Below are 18931 nucleotides of genomic sequence, written 5' to 3'. Positions count from 1 at the left end.
TGCTTCAAGACGATTTTATTCAGGCAGGTAATCCATGGGGCGGATTTATAAAGGGGGATTTTGTTGTGGCTACCTTCAGACGATTTTTTTTAGCTTGGGGTAATTTGGGTCCTGCAAGGATTCTCTCTCTCTCTCTCTCTCTCTCTCTCTCTCTCTCTCTCTCTCTCTCTCTCTCTCTCTCGCAGTCTGTCCATCCATCCACCCATCTCTCTCAACCTGTGTCTGTATTTGTATTTATCTATTTATCCTTCCATCTATTTATCCATCCGTCAGTCTCTCTACCTCTGTCTATCTATCTATCCATATTGATCTATTTGCCTATATCAACAAACAGGCTATATTATACAGTCAGGAGGCAGCTTCCTCGTACTGAAGGGGTTAAATCAATCTTCACTACCTCTCTCCATCCCCCCATCCCCACACCTCCCCCTCCTTCATCATTCCTCCATCTCCATCAGTCTCCACCATCATCATCCCTCCACCTCCCTTACATTCTTCCATCGTCTCTCCATCATTATCAGTTCAGCATCCCTCCATCTCAGTCTCTGCCATCATCCCTCCATCTCCATCAATTTGCATCATCGCTCTCCATCTCCATCAGCCTCTGCCATCATCCCTCCATCTCCATCAATTTGCATCATCGCTCTCCACCTCCATCAGCCTCTGCCATCATCCCTCCATCTCCATCAATTTGCATCATCGCTCTCCATCTCCATCAGCCTCTGCCATCATCCCTCCATCTCCATCAATTTGCATCATCGCTCTCCACCTCCATCAGCCTCTGCTATCATCCCTCCATCACTATTAATTTCGGCCATCATTCTTTTATCTCCAGCAGTTCGTCATTCCTCCATCTCGATCAGTCTCCATCATCATCCCTCCATCACCATCAGTCTGTGCCTCCATCTCCATCACTGTCTACCATCATCATCTCCATCATTTCATCATCGCACCCTCACATTACATCAATCTCCACCAATCTCCATCAGTTAATATTTAGCTTAGAGACTGGGGAGATTAAATGATTCTCCACCACCTCGTCCTCCATCACCACGTCCATCTCCATCACCGCAGCCTTCCTCCGCCATCTCCATCAATCTCCATCAGTTAATATTCAGCTCAGGAGAGATTGGAGGGGTTAAATCAAATCTCCACCAACTCTCCCACCGTCTCTCCATCACTGCAGCCTCACTCCTTCTCCATCATTCACCGTCACTCCTCCATCACTGCAGCCTCACTCCTTCTCCATCACTCACCGTCACTCCTCCATCACTGCAGCCTCACTCCTTCTCCATCACTTACCGTCACTCCTCCATCACCACCACAAAATGATGGGGGGACAAACCAAAGAAGGAGTTTGGAAATATGGAGAAACTTTGAGGTATTGGAGAGAGAGAGAGAGAGAGAGAGAGAGAGAGAGACCACGTACCTCACACCTGAGCTCAAATTAATTACCTGCCCAAAATATTTAATCATCAAAAAACTGTCAATATCTTCTTTATGTATTTTCCTATAAATAAATTTTGGTTGTGTCGTAAATATTTGTAGAAGTTTTTATATCAGAATTTATGGTCAGTTTTGTGGTAAAATTTGGAGAGAGAGAGAGAGAGAGAGAGAGAGAGAGAGAGAGAAAACTGAAAGGAAATTGAGAGGAGAGGAAGGAAGGAAAGGGGAGGATGAAAGATGTAGTGGGAAATTTAGAGAGAGAGAGAGAGAGAGAGGGTGGGGGGGAGAAGGAGGGAGGGAGGGGAAGAAAAGAAAGCCAGAGAGAAAAAGAAAAAAAAAATATGAAAAGGGGGAGAAACCTGGAGGAGATGGATAAGCGTGTGGCGGGAGAGAGGAGGGAGGAAAGAGGGAGGAAGAAAGTAGGAAACAGGAGAATAGAGGAGGAGACGAGGGAGGAAGAAAAGAGGAAAGGAGCATAGAGGAGGAGAGGAAGGAGGAAGAAGGGAGGAAAGAGGAGAACAGAGGAAGAGAGGAAGGAGACGGGAAAAAAAAGTAATAAGAAAATAGAGAAAATAGATAAATTATGGGGGTACTAAGAGAGAGAGAAAGTTAAGGAAGACGAGAGAGAGAGAGAGAGAGAGTTAAGGAAGACGATTACCATTAAGCAGAGTTAGGAAGAGATCTGCAGAGCCAAAGAAAGAGGAAAGTTAAGGAGAGTTGAGGAGAGATGGGCAGGAGAGGGAAAATGTGGAAGGAGTTGGAAGGAGAATAGACGAGGGTAGTTGGAGAGAGAGAGAGGGGGGGGGGGAGAATAATTATAATCACGTGTTTAGGAGTGAAACGAAAATTAAAGAAAGGAGAAGTTTGCCTCCCCCTGCCCCCTGCCTCACCCTGCCCCACCTCAACCGGTTCTTGTCTTACCCTGCCTTCTGCTATCTCTGTCTGCCTCGCCCAACTCCAGTTTCAACGTTTCTTGCTTCACCCTGCCTCTCTTACCTAACCCTGCCTCATCCAACCCGTTTCAGTGTTTCTTGCTTCACCCTATTCTTCCTACCCTTTTCTTCCTCACCCTACCTCTTTCTACCCATCCCTGATTCTCCCTTCCCCCCCTTCTTCCCCTTCTCCTCCCTGCTTCTCTTCCCTCACCCTACCTTCTCCTGTCTCACCCTCCCCTTTCATCCCCCTCCCTGCCTACCTATGCTTCACCCTGCCTGCGTCTAACATTCCCTGCCTCTCCTGCTCCTCCTTGCCTCACCCTGCCTCACTCTACTTCACCCTGCCCTACTCTACTTCACCCTGCCCCTCCCTGCCTCAGCCCTGCCTCTCTTTGCCTCACCCTAGCCTAGGATGGTCGAGGGAAGCCGGATAAGGGGATTGCCATACACTTAGAGGCCTGTTGTGCTGATATATGTACTCTCTCTCTCTCTCTCTCTCTCTCTCTCTCTCTCTCTCTCCCAACTTTTTCACTTTTTTCTTCCTCTTCTCCACCCTTTCTTCTCCCCTCTTTCTTTCTTCTCCCCTCTTTCTTTCTTCTCCCCTCTTTCTTTCTTCTCCCCCTTTTCCATTATCTTCCTTTCTCCTAACCTTCCCCTCCCCTCCCCTCCCCTCCCATCTTTACGAAAAGGTAGATTTACTGTTTACACGTAAATAGTAATATAACGGTATCTGTAGAATGTCATATGAGAGCCACCGAAAGAATGGAATTTTTTTTGTTTTTGTAGGGAGAGTGTTAGTCAGATGGAACCCGATTTAACCCCTACCCATGCTGGCCAAGTACGTATCTCCACTTCAGTTGGCACATTTTTTTTCATTTTTTTTTTTACGTGCTCGTCTTTGAGAAGTGGTTTTAACGGGACTAGAATACCTTTTAACTTTGGTTATATTTGCTTATTAATTAGGCGGAGGTAAGCAAAATATAAACCCAGCTTCTAAATGTATATATATTTCTAGAAAAGGCCTATGACCCTATCTAGAGCAGGAAGTAAGTCTAGATTCCTGACTCATCCCCCATCTATCCCCCCCTCCATCTATCTTCCCTCCCCCACCTCCTTCTCGTAGGCGGTATTGCACTAGTAAATCAGAACGAGTGCCCTTACTGTCTCTGTTATTGAGCCCCTTTGGTTGTGGTTGTGGAGTGTGGTTGGGGTGTGGTGTGTGGCAGGGGTGTGGTTGTTATGGTGTGTGGTTGTGATGTGTGGTTGTTGTGTATGGTGTGTGGTTATAGTTGTGGTTTGTGGTTGTGGTTCTGGTGTGTGGTTGTGGTTCTGGTGTGTGGCTTGCTGGAGGGCTGGCTTTGTTGGTTGGCTGGTTCGTGGATCAGAGTTTCGTTAAGTTTTCGTCTTTATTGTTGTTATTAGCGTTATCGTCATCATCGTTGTAGGTATTATCATCGTCGTCGTCATTATAATTATTATCATTTATTATCGTCGTCGTCATTGCTCGCATTCCACAGTTTTTCTAAAATTTCCTTTTTACACCATCATTACTGAAGTCATTCTCCTTCTTCTTCTTATTATTATTATTATTATTATTATTATTATTATTATTATTCCACAGTCTTTTTAAACCCTTTTTCAAATGGCCTTAACTCTTACATTTTGTTCATATCCCACCGCCCTCACCAGCCGGGAAATGCCACACTTGTATTAACATAGGTACACGTAGGCTATGCAGTGATATTTTTCTTCCTTTCTTTTTCCTTTTTTAGACGTAGCAGACGATTTTCCTCAGATTTTAAAAAGCCCCTTGGTAGTGAGGTTGTAAATAACCCTTGATGCTCCAAAATTACCCCTTAGGTAGATAATATTTACGAGAAAAGAGGGAAAAAGTAAAGGCCGTTAAAAGTGTGGTATTATAAACTGATGAAGGTGAAGAGGAGAAACTAGCATACACCAGCATCCCTCCCTCCCTCCCTCCCTTCCTCCCTCCCCAGGCACACCAGCACACACCAGCATCCCTCCTTCCCTCCCTCCCCACGCACACCAACACACATCAACATTCCTCCCTCCCTCCCCAGGCACACCAACACACACCAGCATCCCTCCCTCCCTCTCCAGGCACACCAACACACACCAGCATCCCTCCCTCCCTCTCTACCTCCCTCCCCAGGCACACCAACACACACCAGCATCCCTCCCTCCTACCCCACGCCCATCGTCATCAACATTAATTAAATCTCTTTCACTCCTTCTGTCTCATGTTTATTAATTAACTTGCTTCCTGATAACGAGTAATAATGAACTGAATTTATTTACTCTGTATTATTATTATTATTATTATTATTTTTAAAATCTCGGTCAAGGAAGATGGACGGAGGTTTTTATGAATTCGCTCGTGTGTGTTTGTATATCTGTGCACAATATACCTCGAAAAATTGTTGTCGGAATCCTGTGAACTTTGGAGGACAGGTGGACAGTGGGTCAAGGAAGAGTTGATTAGATTCTGAGATGAATCCTATTTCAGGCGCAGGAACAAATCACAAGTTTCATTGGCATTGGCGGAGGTATGCACTCTCAGACACACTAACAGGGCAGACTGAGACCGTAGAATTATTTTACTATGAGACCGTCAAGGATTTGTGTGGTAGGAAAGAGGAATTGTAGAAGTAAATTTCAGTGGCTTTGATGGAAGTATACTTTCTGAGAGCTTTCTAGTTCTAAATATATTCTCCATCATCATCACCATCACCACCACCACCACCACCACCACCACCACCACGATTCCAGCCTTTTGTTATCGACCTTAAAATGAGCTTGAAAATAAAAAATGGAAAGAAAAGAGGAGGTATGAACGTGTGAGAGCCATGGACATCAAGCCATGTGTTTTAAATGAGCCAGACAATCATTCACACTCCAGTCAAGTCCCCGGAATCCTGCCTCCACAGTCTCTCTCTCTCTCTCTCTCTCTCTCTCTCTCTCTCTCTCTCTCTCTCTCTCTCTCACACACACACACACACACACACACACACACACACACACACACACACACACACACACACACACACACACACACACTTACTCCACGTCTTTTGAGAATTATGTTATTTCTTATCCTATCCGGTGTTCATATTCCACACACATTTCCGCAGAGTCCCATTTCCAAAGCTCTTGCCCATTCCACACTCCTCCCCTTCCTATTTCACACCCATACGTCAGTGAGAGAGAGAGGGGGGGGGGTCATTCACGTCTAACAAAAAGAAAAAAATGAAATAGAGAAAAGCGGAAAAGGGTTAAATGAATATTGCAAAACCAATAATCATCTGTAGAAGACTTTTTCATTTTCTTTTTTCTTTCTTTTTATCTCTCTTTGGGCATAGAGTAGACAGTTCAATCCCTGAGGCCCAGCACACCATTTCGATTTTAGAAATGACGTCACACACCTTCATATGTCACCGTTTGGGCACTGATTTCTTTATTACGGTCGCCTCGTGTGTGTGTGTGTGTGTGTGTGTGTGTGTGTGTGTGTGTGTGTGTGTGTGTGTGTGTGTGTGTGTGTTGTGTGTCATCCACGAAACAGCTTTAATTATTTTTTTTCCAATGTTTCCTACACGCCATAAATTTCGTGGAATTGTAGAAAGTTTCCCTGTCCAATCGTGCAATATATATTTTTTCGTGCGTAATTTACGGCCTAATTATCATAGAAATTGGCTTAAAATGAGGCGGAATTGCGTAACACTGGCGTAATTTATTTTAGAACCTCATCAATCTTGCACTAAGGAAAACAGGAATTATGCAAACCAAGCTTAAGCCAGTCCAACCCAGCCTTTAATAAGCTAACCAAACCAGACCAAACCAACTCAGTGTAACCCTGTAAAACCCGGAATAAACCAACCCAGCCAAACCTAAGTCAGCCCAGCCAAACCTAACTCAACCCATCCAGACCCAACCAAACCTAGCTCAGTCCATCCAAACCAACCAAACTTACCCTGACCCAACCCAACCCAACCCAACCCAACACAGAGCAAACCAACCCGATCAATCTAGTCCAGTCTAACACAACCCAGCTTAGATCAATCCAGTCTAATACACCAGTTCAGGTCAACCCAGTCTAACACACTAACCTAGTCCAACCCAACCCAACCCATCCGACCCCAGGCTAACCCAGCCCAACACAACACCACCCAATCCAACCCAGCCAAGTCAAACCCAACCCAACCCAACTCAATTCAATTTAACCCACACTCAATGTAGCCTAACTTCACCTAACCTAACTAACCTGTGTATCCAGCCTCCCTCGGTCCTCACACCTTAGCAGCTGAGTTAGGAGCGTCACAAAGGTCATCAAAGACTAATATTAAAGTTCTTGCACCTTAACTTGGCCCTGATTTTCGTTCTTTTGCAGCTTATTTCACGTAACTCAGTGGCGAATTCAGTAAGGCCCGACATCCTTTCTGTAGCACATCTTCGTGACTGGCACCGTGATTTAGTAGGGAGGATGGTGGCAGGGGAGGTTGAGGCATTTTAAAGAAGGCCTTACGAGTCCATGTACAGGGTGGTTCGAATATAGCGCCCCTCTTTCTTGTGTCTTGGGGGGACGGCAGAATCTCTGGGTGTGAGGAGTGCAGGTATTTTAGTGGGTTTTTAAAATTAGTAATCAGTCATGCAATCAGTGGACGTAAAAATTTTGACGCGGATAAACATGGAAAGGAGTAATGAGAAGTTGAAGTTGATGCAGGGTAGACACTGGTTATGCTGACGGAGCCGTACCCGGAGAACACAAGAATTATATAGCTTTGTTCGAAGGGGTAAGTGATGTATGAATAACACGATCTGTTCCATATTTTTTTTTTCCTTCATGAAACTGAATATAAAGCAGTTGACATTAGGATCATAATCATCATCGTCATCGTCGTCGTCATAATTGTTGTTGTTCTTGTTTTTTATTATTATTATTATTATTATTATTATTATTATTATTATTATTATTATTAATACTACTACTACTACTACTACTACAACTACTACTACTACTACTACTACTACTACTACTACTACTACTACTTACTACTACTAACTGCTACTACTACTACTACTACTATTACTACTAATTAATTGTAGTAGTAGTATATTTTGGTGAATTGAGTATTACATGGCACACACACTTACCTCTTTCCATTCAGTTTCTCGTATTCCAACAACTTCATTTCTTCTTATCTCCTTCTTGCCTTTCTCACATCTCCTTGTCTCTTTTTTCCCCCCTTTTCTTCCCTTACAAGTTCACTCCCCCTCCTACTCCTTCCCCTCCTTTCTCCCCACTTCTTCCTCCCCTTCTTATTTCCCGCTTCTTCCTCCCCCTCCTCTTCCCTCTTTCTCCCCACTTCTTCCTCCCCCTCCTCTTCCCTTTTTCTCCCCACTTCTTCCTCCACCCCTTCTTCCCTCTTTCTCCCCACATCCTTCTCTCTTCCCCAGTCCCCTCACTCTTCCCTTGTTCCAGGTGTCTACCTTCCTTTCCCCTCCTTTTTTATAATTTCCCCTTCTATATATTTCCCTTGTTTTATTTTCCCCTCCCTTCTCCTCACGCCACCTCCTCTCGTTTGGCTTATTCTCTCCTCATTTCCCTCTTTATTTCCCCTTACATTGCCCTCTTATCTCCCTACTCAGTTCATTTTCCCCTCACCCCAGCCACGCCTCCCCCTCCCTCCCCCTTTTCTTTTTACCCGTTCCCCTCTTCATCCCCTCATTCTTCCTCCTATCTTTACTTTTCTTCTCATCCCTCTCTTCTCCTCCTCTCATTTTCCCCTCATCCTAGTCACCTCATTCCCTATTTTCTGTCCTTTTACTTTACTTTATTTCCCCTTTTTTTACTTCCAGTCTTTTTTTTCCCTCTTTTTTACTTCTCTTTATTCACCTCCTTTCCCCCTCCATCTTTCCCCTCACTCCAGTAATTTCCTTTCCCCTCACTACTTCCCATTTTTACTGTTCCTCGTTTTTATTTCCCCTCTTTTTTCTGTTTTATATTTCCTCTTTCATTTCCTCTCTTCCTGCCCTCCATTTTCCCGTCTCCCCTCACTTTCCCCTCATCCCATTCACTTTCTTCTTTACTTCACATCTTCTAGTTCTGTTTCCCCCTTTTCACTTCCCTTTTTACTGTCCTCCTTTCTCATCCCCTCACTTTCCCCTCATTCCCCTCACTTCTTCCCCTCATTCCCCTCACTTCTTCCCCTTATTCCCCCCATTTCTTCCCCTCATTCTCCTCATTTCTTCCCCTCATTCTCACTTCTTCCCCTTATTCTCCTCACTTCTTCCCCTCACACCCCTCACTTCTTCCCCTCATTCCCCTCATTTCTCTCCCACATTCCCCTCACTTCTTCTCCACATTCCCCTCACTTTTCCCCCTGTTTTCATCGCCCCCTCTCCTCTTCTCCTTCCAGCACTGGCTACCACTTTTGTCAATACAGCAAATTTTCACTGGCGGTGCGAGGAGGTCTGATGGAGAGAGGGAGAGAGAGAGAGAGAGAGAGAGAGAGAGAGAGAGAGAGAGAGAGAGAGAGAGAGAGAGAGAGAGAGAGAGAGAGGCGGGGAAAGAGTAGAAAGGTGAATTGGAAAAAAAAAAAAAAGTGAATGTAAATATATATATGAGAGAGAGAGAGAGAGAGAGAGAGAGAACACATTATGGAAAGTAGAAGTACCGATATGAAAATGTTAGAGAGAGAGAGAGAGAGAGAGAGAGAACACATTATGGAAAGTAGAAGTGCCGATATGAAAATGTTAGAGAGAGAGAGAGAGAGAGAGAGAGAGAGAGAATGACTGAGGTGAAATCGCATTAGGGGAGAGTGCTGTTGAAAGGAAAGGCTTGAGAAGAAAGGAGGGAAGTAAGAAGTGGGGAGGGGAGATATCGGAATGTGGGAGGGGAGGATAGAGGTGTGTTGGGAGAGGAGGATATAGGAATGTGGGGAGGGGAGGATATCGGAATGTGGGAGGGGAGGATGTAGGACTGTGGGAGGGGAGGATATAGGACTGTGGGGAGGGGAGGATATAGGAGTGTGAGGAGGGGAGGATAGTGGAGTGTGGGGAGGGTAGGATATAAGAGTGGGGAGGGGAGGATGTAGGATTCTGGGGAGGGGAGGATATAGAACTGTGGGAGGGGAGGATATAGGAATGGAGGAGGGGAGGCTATAGGATTTAGACGAGGTCGTGGTGGTGGGGAGGGGAGTTGGGTAGTGGAGTGGGGAGTGTATTTGTGCGGGGGTGAGGGGATGGCTAGTGAGTTGAGAGAGTAGAAATGGCAAGCTGGGGAGAGTACTTGTGGGAGAGGGGAGGGTGGAGGAGTGTAGGGAAGGGGGTAAGTGTGGTGTGGGGGGGGGAGATGAAAAGATATAATTTCAGAAGAATCTCCATCACAGGCGAGACATTGAGTTAATCTGCTGACTGTATGTTTCTTTTTTAACCTGTTTTTTTTTTTTCATGCTGTTTCCTTTACTAATTGATGAATATTGGGGTGAATATTGGATGGGGAGGTAGGGAGGGGAGTGTTGGAGAAAGGAGGGTGTGGGGAGAGAGGGGGATTGGGGATGGAGGAGGTGGGGGAAGGGAAAGCAGTGAAGGAGGACATGAGGAACGGTAGCTTTAATAGAGCATGGGAGAAAAAAGTGAGAGAGAGAGAGAGAGAGAGAGAGAAAGCAGGGAGGGAGGACAACAGAGGAGTTAGCTTTAATAGATCGAACATGGGAAGAGAGAGAGAGAGAGAGAGAGAGAGTGCACATTAGTTTTTCTTTACGTAAATGCGTAATCTGTGTGTGTGTGTGTGTGTGTGTGTGTGTGTGTGTGTGTGTGTGTACATGAAAGAGAATGCTGAAAGAAAAGCCTTCCCACTGTCTCCCTTTTTAATACTCTGGACAGTATAAACGAATGTACGTAGTCCATCAGGCCGTCTCTCTCTCTCTCTCTCTCTCTCTCTCTCTCTCTCTCTCTCTCTCTCTCTCTCTCTCTCTCTCTCTCTCCACTAATTGGACGTTTACCTCTTTGAACCTGTTGCCTCCCTTCCCTCCCATCCCCCCATGATCCCTCCCCCCTTCCCTCCCCACCCTCATTTCATTTCTCCCTTCCCCTTCTCTCTTTCTCCCCCCTCCTCTCTTTACCTCTCCTCTCTCTACCCCTCCCGTCTCTACCTCTCGTCTCTCGACCCCACCCCCCGTTCTCTCCCTCTCTTTCTACCTTTCTGTCTTTTTCTGCGTGTTTATCTATATCCATCTATCTCTGTCTGTCTGTCTCTGTCTGTCTGTCTGTGTATTTACTAACGCCAAAATGAAACAAATGGCACCACCACCACCACCAACAACAACAACAACAACAACTATCACTATTTCCCACAAACACAGGTCCAGGGATCCGCACACAAAATAAATCGCTTCTTCAAATGTGTTTGGGTTTGAGAGCATTTCGTGAAGTGACAAGTTAGGGAAGAGGTGCAGCCTGAGTCGTGTCTCTCTAAATATATATACATCACCTTTCCTTTGCTGTCATTCGTGTGTTTACTTTTTCTTTCCTCTATTTCTCTACTTCATTTATTCATTCATTTAATTTCACTATCTGTCCACTTTCTTCTCTGCCTCCCACACGTCCTCCTATTCTAAATCCCACCTGTTTTGTACCTCTGTCCTTTTCACTGCCCTATTCACCTCCCTTCTCTCCCTCTGATTAAACACCTTGACCAACATCATATATTTCCCTTTCAGACTCATTATCCTTTTCACTATCCTATTTACTTCAGTTTTCTGGATGACCAAACCTTTTTTTCAGCTAACTTATTCATTCCACATCTCTTACGAATCTTCATTTCTCATCCGCTCCTACATAATCAGTTCATATACGTTCCCTACCACATCCACTCAATCACCCATATTCCACATTTCGTCACTCTACATTTATGACAAAACTTTTCTTCAGCTCACTCCTTCATTCCACATTTATTACGAATCTGCATTTCTCATCTTGTCCAAGCTAAGCATTCCACATACATTCCTTAGCACATCCACTCAGTCTCGCATACCCCAGACTTCCTTACTCCACATTTACCACCACGAATCTATTTCTCATTCCGTTCAGTCCAAGCATTCCACATACATTCCCTAGCATATCCACTCACTCTCTCTCTGTACATCCACTTCACCACCCATTTCATGACCATTTATTTAATATGATCTTGCCTTATAATGATTTACTCTTCCACCCTATGCTACTACTAAGATGGCCTCACCTAATTTAACCTTGTATACCTGTCATAACCTAACCAAACAAAGCCATCACCGAACCTAACCTGACCTAGCTTTACCTTTCCTTGCCTACCCTAACCAAACCCAGCCTAATCAGTCGTAACCTAGCCTAACCCAACCCAGCCCAAACACACCCAACCCAACCCAACCTAATCTTTCCTAGCCTAACCTAACCCAACCCACCTTAAACCAGTCCAGCCTAACCCAACCCAACCCAACCCAGTCTATGGTAACCCAACCCAGCCCAATCCAAGCCCACCCAACCCAACCCAACCCAGCATAAAATATATCTTCTGAAAACATGATTTAGCCAGAGAGGTAAATTATAAGATAAGCTAATAATCAGTTAATAAGCTCTTTTTTTAATTAATGGTCTTGGAAATAATTAACAGCGAACCAACTCCATGTTCGTGTCATATCAGCAGAATTTCCCACCCAAATTTGCATATATTATTAAAACAGGTAATGTGTGTGTGTGTGTGTGTGTGTGTGTGTGTGTGTGTGTGTGTGTGTGTGTGATGATGATGATAATAAAGCAGTTGCTAAAAGTTACTGTCAAAAGAATTAAAGCTTTATATTTAAAAGAAAAGACGCCATCATCATCATCATCATCATCATCATCCCAGTTTGGCAAGAATCTCGTGTGGCCGCATTTGGAATACTTCGTGCAGTTTTGGCCTCACGTCTGTAGGGATATGTTCACCACTGAGTACATTGTTCCTGATCTGTAATGGTTTCTGCAGTACAAAGCATGGGGAACACAGACACAGCGCAGAATCGTTGTGTATTTAATGTTTATGTTGCTGTTTATTGCGGTGCTGTGGTGGCCTAGTCGGTAGCGTGATCACCTGTCATTCTGCGTCAGTCCTGAGTCAAGGGTTCGAACATAAATCGTGGCAGACATTTAAATTGGGTGCTGGTAGTCTGTCCTTTCACCGACGGCAAATACAGACTGACACACACAAACATACCCAATACAAATCGACTTTTACATGCATTGCTCATCCTACAAACACCTGTTTTTTAGTCGTACATCGCCAGTATGAGAAAGGGTTAATTCTGACTGTCACTCTCCCTCCGAAGAGAAGATCCGGTCCTTCAGTTTACTTGTTACTAATACTGATGCTTTCCGTCACAGATCGAGATAGTGTGTATATATATCCTCTGTGTATTTTCCGAGTAACATATCCATGATCGTTTTCTGTACGATGTGTGGTGGTCCTTCTTACTTATTTCCTGCCGGTTAGAGAGATTGGTGGGTGGGGTTGTGAGGGGGGGACTTTTTTTTTTTTTTTTACTGTTTTATCCCTGTCCTTAAAGATGAGTTTGCGTACCCTAGTCATTACCAAGTCGATAACAGACAGCTTCGAAGGAGTCAAAGTGGTGGGTCTGTTGCTGTTGGCTTTCCTTTGCACTCCTTTGAACTCTTCCTCTCTCCATGTCACTCCATTCCCTTTCCCTCTCCTCTCTTTCGCTTTCCTTCCTTCCCTTCTCCCTCCCCTCTTTCCCAGTTTCCTCTTCCCCAGTTTCCTCTTCCCGAATCTTCCTTTTCCATCCCCTCGCTCCTTCTTTCCTTCTCTCTTTTCTGTCATCCTTACCTTTTTGCTTTCCTTTCCTTTCCCTCTTTCTTTTCCTCCCTTTCCTTCCCTCCCACTTACATTCTCCTCTTTCCTCCCCTTCCTCCTTACTTCCTTCTTTTCCTTTTTTTTTTTTCCGTCCTCCTTTTCTTTCCCATCCTTCCGACCTACTTTTCTCTTCCCCATTATATCCTTCTCCTCCTCCTTCCCTCCATTCCACCCTCCCACCTTACTTCCTTCTCTCTTCTCTCTGTTCTTTCCTTCCTCCTCTCTTCTCTCTCCTTTCTTTCCTCCTTCTATGCCGTGTTTTCCTTCCTTCTATCCCCTCTTTTCCTTCCCTCGTCCCTACGTCCTTCTCTCTTCTCTCCATTCTTTCCTTCCTTCCTTCCATCCTGCTTCTCTGTTAAGGCAGTAAAACAGGCCACAGTGAATTTTTCCCGCCCACGCCTGAATGTGGTGAGAGAGAGAGAGAGAGAGAGAGAGAGAGAGAGAGAGGGAGGGAGGGAAGAGGGAGGGAGAAACAGTAAATGAACGTTGTTTGTGTGTGTGTGTGTGTTTATGTACGTATGTTTGCACCGACATATCCACAAGGAAAGGGGAAACACGAAATATCCCAAGCTTTTTCGTGTCTAATCTTCGTGTTTTTTTTTTCCCCCTTTTGTTATCGTCACTTCTGGGAGTCACGCTTAACTGAGTGATTTATTTAGAGATGTATTTCTGTGTTTATAAATTTACTTATATTTGTGTATTCATGTGTACGCATCCTCTTCGTCCATCTCTCATTTTCCTTCTTCCTTCTCCCCATTTCCTTCTTCCTTCTCCCCATTTCCTTCCTTTACTTTCTTCTTTTTCTCCTATGTCTTCTTTTCCTTTTTCTAGTTTTCCTTCCTTCCATGTTTTTCCCTCTTCCTTCCTTCCTTCTATTTTTTTCCTTCCTTCCCTCCTTCTTCTGTTCCTTCCTTTCTACCTTTCTTCTTTCCCTTCCTCTTTTTTTTCTTCTTTTCCTTCCTTCCTTCCCCATTTGCTTTTATTCTCTTCTCTTCCTCTCTTTCCGTCCTTCCCCCTCTTCTTCCTCATCTGCATTACCTTCTACTTTCCTTCATCCTTTCCTTTCTCTCTCTCCTTCTCTACTCTCTCTCTCTCTCTCTCTCTCTCTCTCTCTCTCTCTCTCTCTCTCCATTCCTTCCCTGCCTCTTTCCCTTCCTCCCTCCCTTCTTTCCTTCCTTCCTTCATCCTTTACTGGCCACATTCATATTTATTTCCTTCACTTTTCTCTCCCTCCTTCCATCTTTTCCCTACCACTTCTCCCTCCTCCTCCCTCCCATTTTCCTCTCCCTTCCTTCCCTCCCTAACCTCTCCTCCTTCCTGGTCCTATCCTCCCCTATCTTCTCTCCCCTCCTGTCTCTTCTCTCCTTTCTAGCTGCATTATTTCACTCCCACAATTCTCTCCCTTCCTCTCCCCTCTTTTCTTTCTTCTCCCTGTAGTAGTGTTTCTCTCCCTGTCTGTGGTACTTTTCTTCTCCCTTCATTCCCTTCCTTCCTTTCTCCCTTTCCCTCCTCCCACTCCTCCCTATTCTTCCTCCCACTCCTCCCTATTCTTCCTCCCACTGGCCTCTCCCTTTCTTCCTCTCATCTTCCTTTCCCTTTCCTCCATTCTCCCTGTTCCCCCCTCCCTCTCCCTCACCTTCCCTTCCTCCTCTTCTTCCTCTTCCACCCCCTCTTCCTCTTCCTCCACGCTTCCGTACATCTGAGCCTTCAATAAATTTCATAACAGACATATTCCCCGTCTAAGTGGTTTTAGTGGTTAGGTAGGTAGGTTAACTCTCTCTCTCTCTCTCTCTCTCTCTCTCTCTCTCTCTCTCTCGCTCAATCTCCGTCGACCTCACACACCCATTGTCTTTCCTTTCAGTTCCTCTAATTCTCCCTCCCTCCCTCTTCCTTCACCTCGTCTCCCCTTCCTTCCCTCCTTCCTTCCTTCCCTATTTTCCTCCCTTCTCCCTTCAAAGCTTTCTTCCCTCCATGTATTCCTCACTTCCTTTTTCTTCTTCCCTCCTTCCATTCACCCAGCTCTTTCCCTTATTTCCACTTTTTTTCATTTCCTTCATTTTTCCTTCCTTCCATTTCCTTCATCCCTCTTCGTTTCCATCCATCCCTATTTCCTTCCTTCCATCCCTCCATTTCTTCGATCCCCCTTTTTTTCTCCTCCTCCCCTTTCCATTACCTCTCTCTCTCTCTCTCTCTCTCTCTCTCTCTCTCTCTCTCTCTCTCTCTCTCTCGCTCTCTCTCATTAGTCCTCCCGTCTTCCTATCTTTGCACTTTCTTCTTCCTTCACTCTCACTTTTTTCCTTCCCTCCTTTCCCTCCCTTCCTCCCTCCCTCACTCCTTCCCCTCTTTATCTCCCTCCTTTCGCTCTTTTCTTCCTTCCTTCCTTCTCTTCTTTCTTTCCTTCCTCCATTCTCTCTAGTATCATGACTCCTCCGTCTTCCTTTTCCTCCTTCTTACCTTCCGTCCCTCCCTTTCTTCCATTCCTTCCTCCCTACTTTCCTAGTTTCCCTCTTATTTTTCCTTCTCCCTATTTTCCCTCCCATTCTTCCTTTTCCTCCCTATTGTCCCTCCCTCTTCCTTTTCCTCCTCCCTATTTTCCCTCCCTCTTCCTTTTCCTCCTCCCTGTCTTCCCTCCCTTCCATTCTGTCCTCCCTGTTTTTCCTCGCTCCCTTTGCACATCATTGACCCCCTATTCATCCCTACCCTTCCCCATTTTCTCCCAATCATGCTTATTTTTGCGTTTTTTTTTTTTTTAAGCTTCTCTGATCGTACTTTCTCTATATATATATTTATTCATTGCTCTCACTCTTGACGCAAGTCAAGAGTGAGAGCAGTGGAAATGAGTTATTTAAGAGGAGCCTTTGGAGTCACATGGAGAGACAGGCTGACGAATGAGGATATAAAGGAGCGTTGTGATGTGGATGTGGATGTGATAGGAAGCGTTATGAGGAACACACTGAGGTGGTTTGGCCATGTGGAGAGGATGGAGGGTGAAAGACTGACGAAGAGAGTGTATGTGAGTGAGGTGGAGGGGGGAAGAGGGAGGGGGAGGCCGAGGATGAGATGGAGGGATGGGGTGGAGAGGTATATGAGAGAGGGGAGTGTGAGTTGGGAGCAGGGCAGTGAAATGGCAAGGGACAGGGCGACTTGGAGGCGGTTTGTTTGTGGCACCCCAACGGGATTGAGGCGTCTGGCAATAGATAGATAGATAGAAACGTACAATCAACCTTTTTTTCTACGTATTTTCCACAAAAAATAGATTTTCTAAATATTTTCCTTGTGCTTTTTACATTTTTTGCTGATTTTGCACATAAATTCAGCGTATTTTCTGCCAATTTCCGGCTTATTTTCTACGTATATATTTTACCTACCTCTGTGGAGACCTACTCCACATCCTTAGAATTGGACTCGTATTTTCCGTAATTTCTAACATTTTTACATATTTGTACGTATTTGCTAACATTTTATGACTCTTACATATTTTCTAACATTTTTATATACTTTTTACCTGTTTTCTATTTTACATATTTTTACGCATTTTCTAACAGTTTTACACATTTTTTCGTAATGAACATTTTTACATATTTTACGTATTTGCTAACGTTTTTTTACAAAAATTTTACGTGTTCTAAGAATTCTACATAATTTTTACGTATTTTCTATCATTTTTACATAATTTTTCCGTATCTTCTTTTACATAATTTTTTACGTATTTTCTAATTTTATTACGTATTTTGTAACGTTTTAAATATATTTACGCATTTTCTACCATTTCGTCATTTTTACGTATTTTCTAGCATTTTTACCTAGAAAAACTAATAACATTTTCCGTATTTTCTAATAATTTACATATTTACGTATTTTCCAACATTTTTTCACATTTTATGTATTTTCTAACATACATATTTGCGTATTTTCCATTATTTTTTGTACAATTACGTTTGTTTAACATTTTAACATTTTTATGTATTTTCAAACAATTATTTATACGTATATTTTTTAACATTTTTATATATTTTTTTTCATTTTATAACAACTTTTATTTACGTACTCCCTAACATTTTTTTTTACATGTATATTTTTGCATATATTCCAACACAGTGATATATATTGTCTTTTTTTTTTTTTTTTTTAAATTTTTTGACCATATGAGGTACTTTTTTTTTTTTTTACATATCTTTCATAGTTGCATACTCACCCCTCATGCAGACAAGCCCACGCCCATCTTAAACTTTTTATTTAGAATAATTTTTAACCATTTTTCGTATTTTCTAACATTCTGATATACATGTAGTGTATTTTTTAACGTTCTGACAAATTCTAACATTTTGATTCTAACATTTTTATATATTTTGCGTATTTTCTAACATCCTAACACATAATTATAACATTGATATATTTCTATTATTTTTTAACATTCTGGCGCATAATTCTAACATCTTAATAATCGTACGTATTTTGCGTATTTTCTGACTTTGTGGCACATAGTTCTAACATGTTGATATATTTTGCTTACTCTATTTTCTAACATTCTAACACACAGTTCAAACAGATTTGGCCGCATCCTCGTGCAGATAGGAAGATTTCTAACACCTTCTCTTTACCGATTTATTTCTGATTCTACTCCGTTACTATATTTTTGTGTGTAATTCATATGTGTCGACATGAAAAAGATTTGAGAAGCAAAAAAGAGGAAACGAATGGGTAGCGTGGAAACTAAATCGCTAAAGAGGATGTGTAAAGAGACATACGAAGAAAAAAAGTTAAATAAATAGCTAAGGAAGAGATAAAAAGACATAAGAAGCAACAACAAAAAATATATATAAGTAGTATGAAAAATAAATCGCTAAGGAAGAGGTGTTAGGGAGCCTCCTCACCCTACGAGAATACGTGCCTTTGATATATATTTCACGTACTTACCTCTCATGCACACGTACGCCACGCCCGTCATGTTAGGCCTTGTGAGCACGACCAGGTTAAGTACGTCCCCGAGCACGCCCACGCACACGAGCACGGGCAGCACCACGCCGTACGCCACGAAACGGACCTGCGGGCACGTGAGGGTGGTGAGAGAGAGAGAGAGAGAGAGAGAGAGAGAGAAGGGGGGGGGTTCAATAGTGAGAAGCGAGGAGTAGTGATTGGGATATTCAGATGATTGTGTGTGTGTGTGTGTGTGTGTGTGTCAGAGAGAGAGAGAGAGAGAGAGAGCATAAATTATTGTTAGTAAAGGGAGGGAGAGGGAAAGAAAATTACAGCATACAGTAGGGGACAGAAGTTTGCCTAATATTTCACCTCCTCCCAGTTTCCTCTGCCGCCAAAAATTCCTGAGCTGAGAGACTTGGTGTGTTTCTCTGGCCATAGATGATTCTCTCTGATATGATGCGTCAGGGAGGAAAGTGACATGCCTAAGTGTGAAGGAGACGCTGTGGACTTCTGGGATAACTTCTGTACCTCTCTGTATATTAGGGAAGATAAGATGACTACCATTTGCTGTTTCTGTCTGTCTGTCTCTCTCTCACCCAGTCTAATTCTCACACATACACTTAGCCCCTCTCTCACTTTCTCTAACTCACTTTAGCCCTCTCCTACCTTCAGAGCCACTCCATCCCAATCCTGTCAGTTCAGCTCTCTCTCTCTCTCTCTCTCTCTCTCA

The 18931-nt window shown here is 43.7% G+C and overlaps 1 protein-coding gene across 1 annotated transcript in view; it reads right to left on the bottom strand.

Annotated features, from left to right (window-relative positions):
* Positions 1 to 18222, bottom strand: part of LOC145411000 (putative G-protein coupled receptor B0563.6) — an 86993-nt gene extending 68771 nt beyond the window's left edge. The window contains exon 1 of the mRNA XM_080281059.1: positions 18199 to 18222. Coding sequence (XP_080137185.1) covers positions 18199 to 18205 — 7 coding nt within the window. The 5' untranslated portion in view covers positions 18206 to 18222. The remainder of the gene's footprint in view (positions 1 to 18198) is intronic.
* Positions 18223 to 18931: the final 709 nt, after the last annotated feature.

This window comes from Coenobita brevimanus, chromosome 87 (genome assembly GCF_032717465.1).
Source record: "Coenobita brevimanus isolate Jiangsu-jjx chromosome 87, ASM3271746v2, whole genome shotgun sequence".
In the NCBI taxonomy this organism is placed as follows: domain Eukaryota; kingdom Metazoa; phylum Arthropoda; class Malacostraca; order Decapoda; family Coenobitidae; genus Coenobita; species Coenobita brevimanus.
This window is presented reverse-complemented; position numbering and strand designations above follow the sequence as displayed.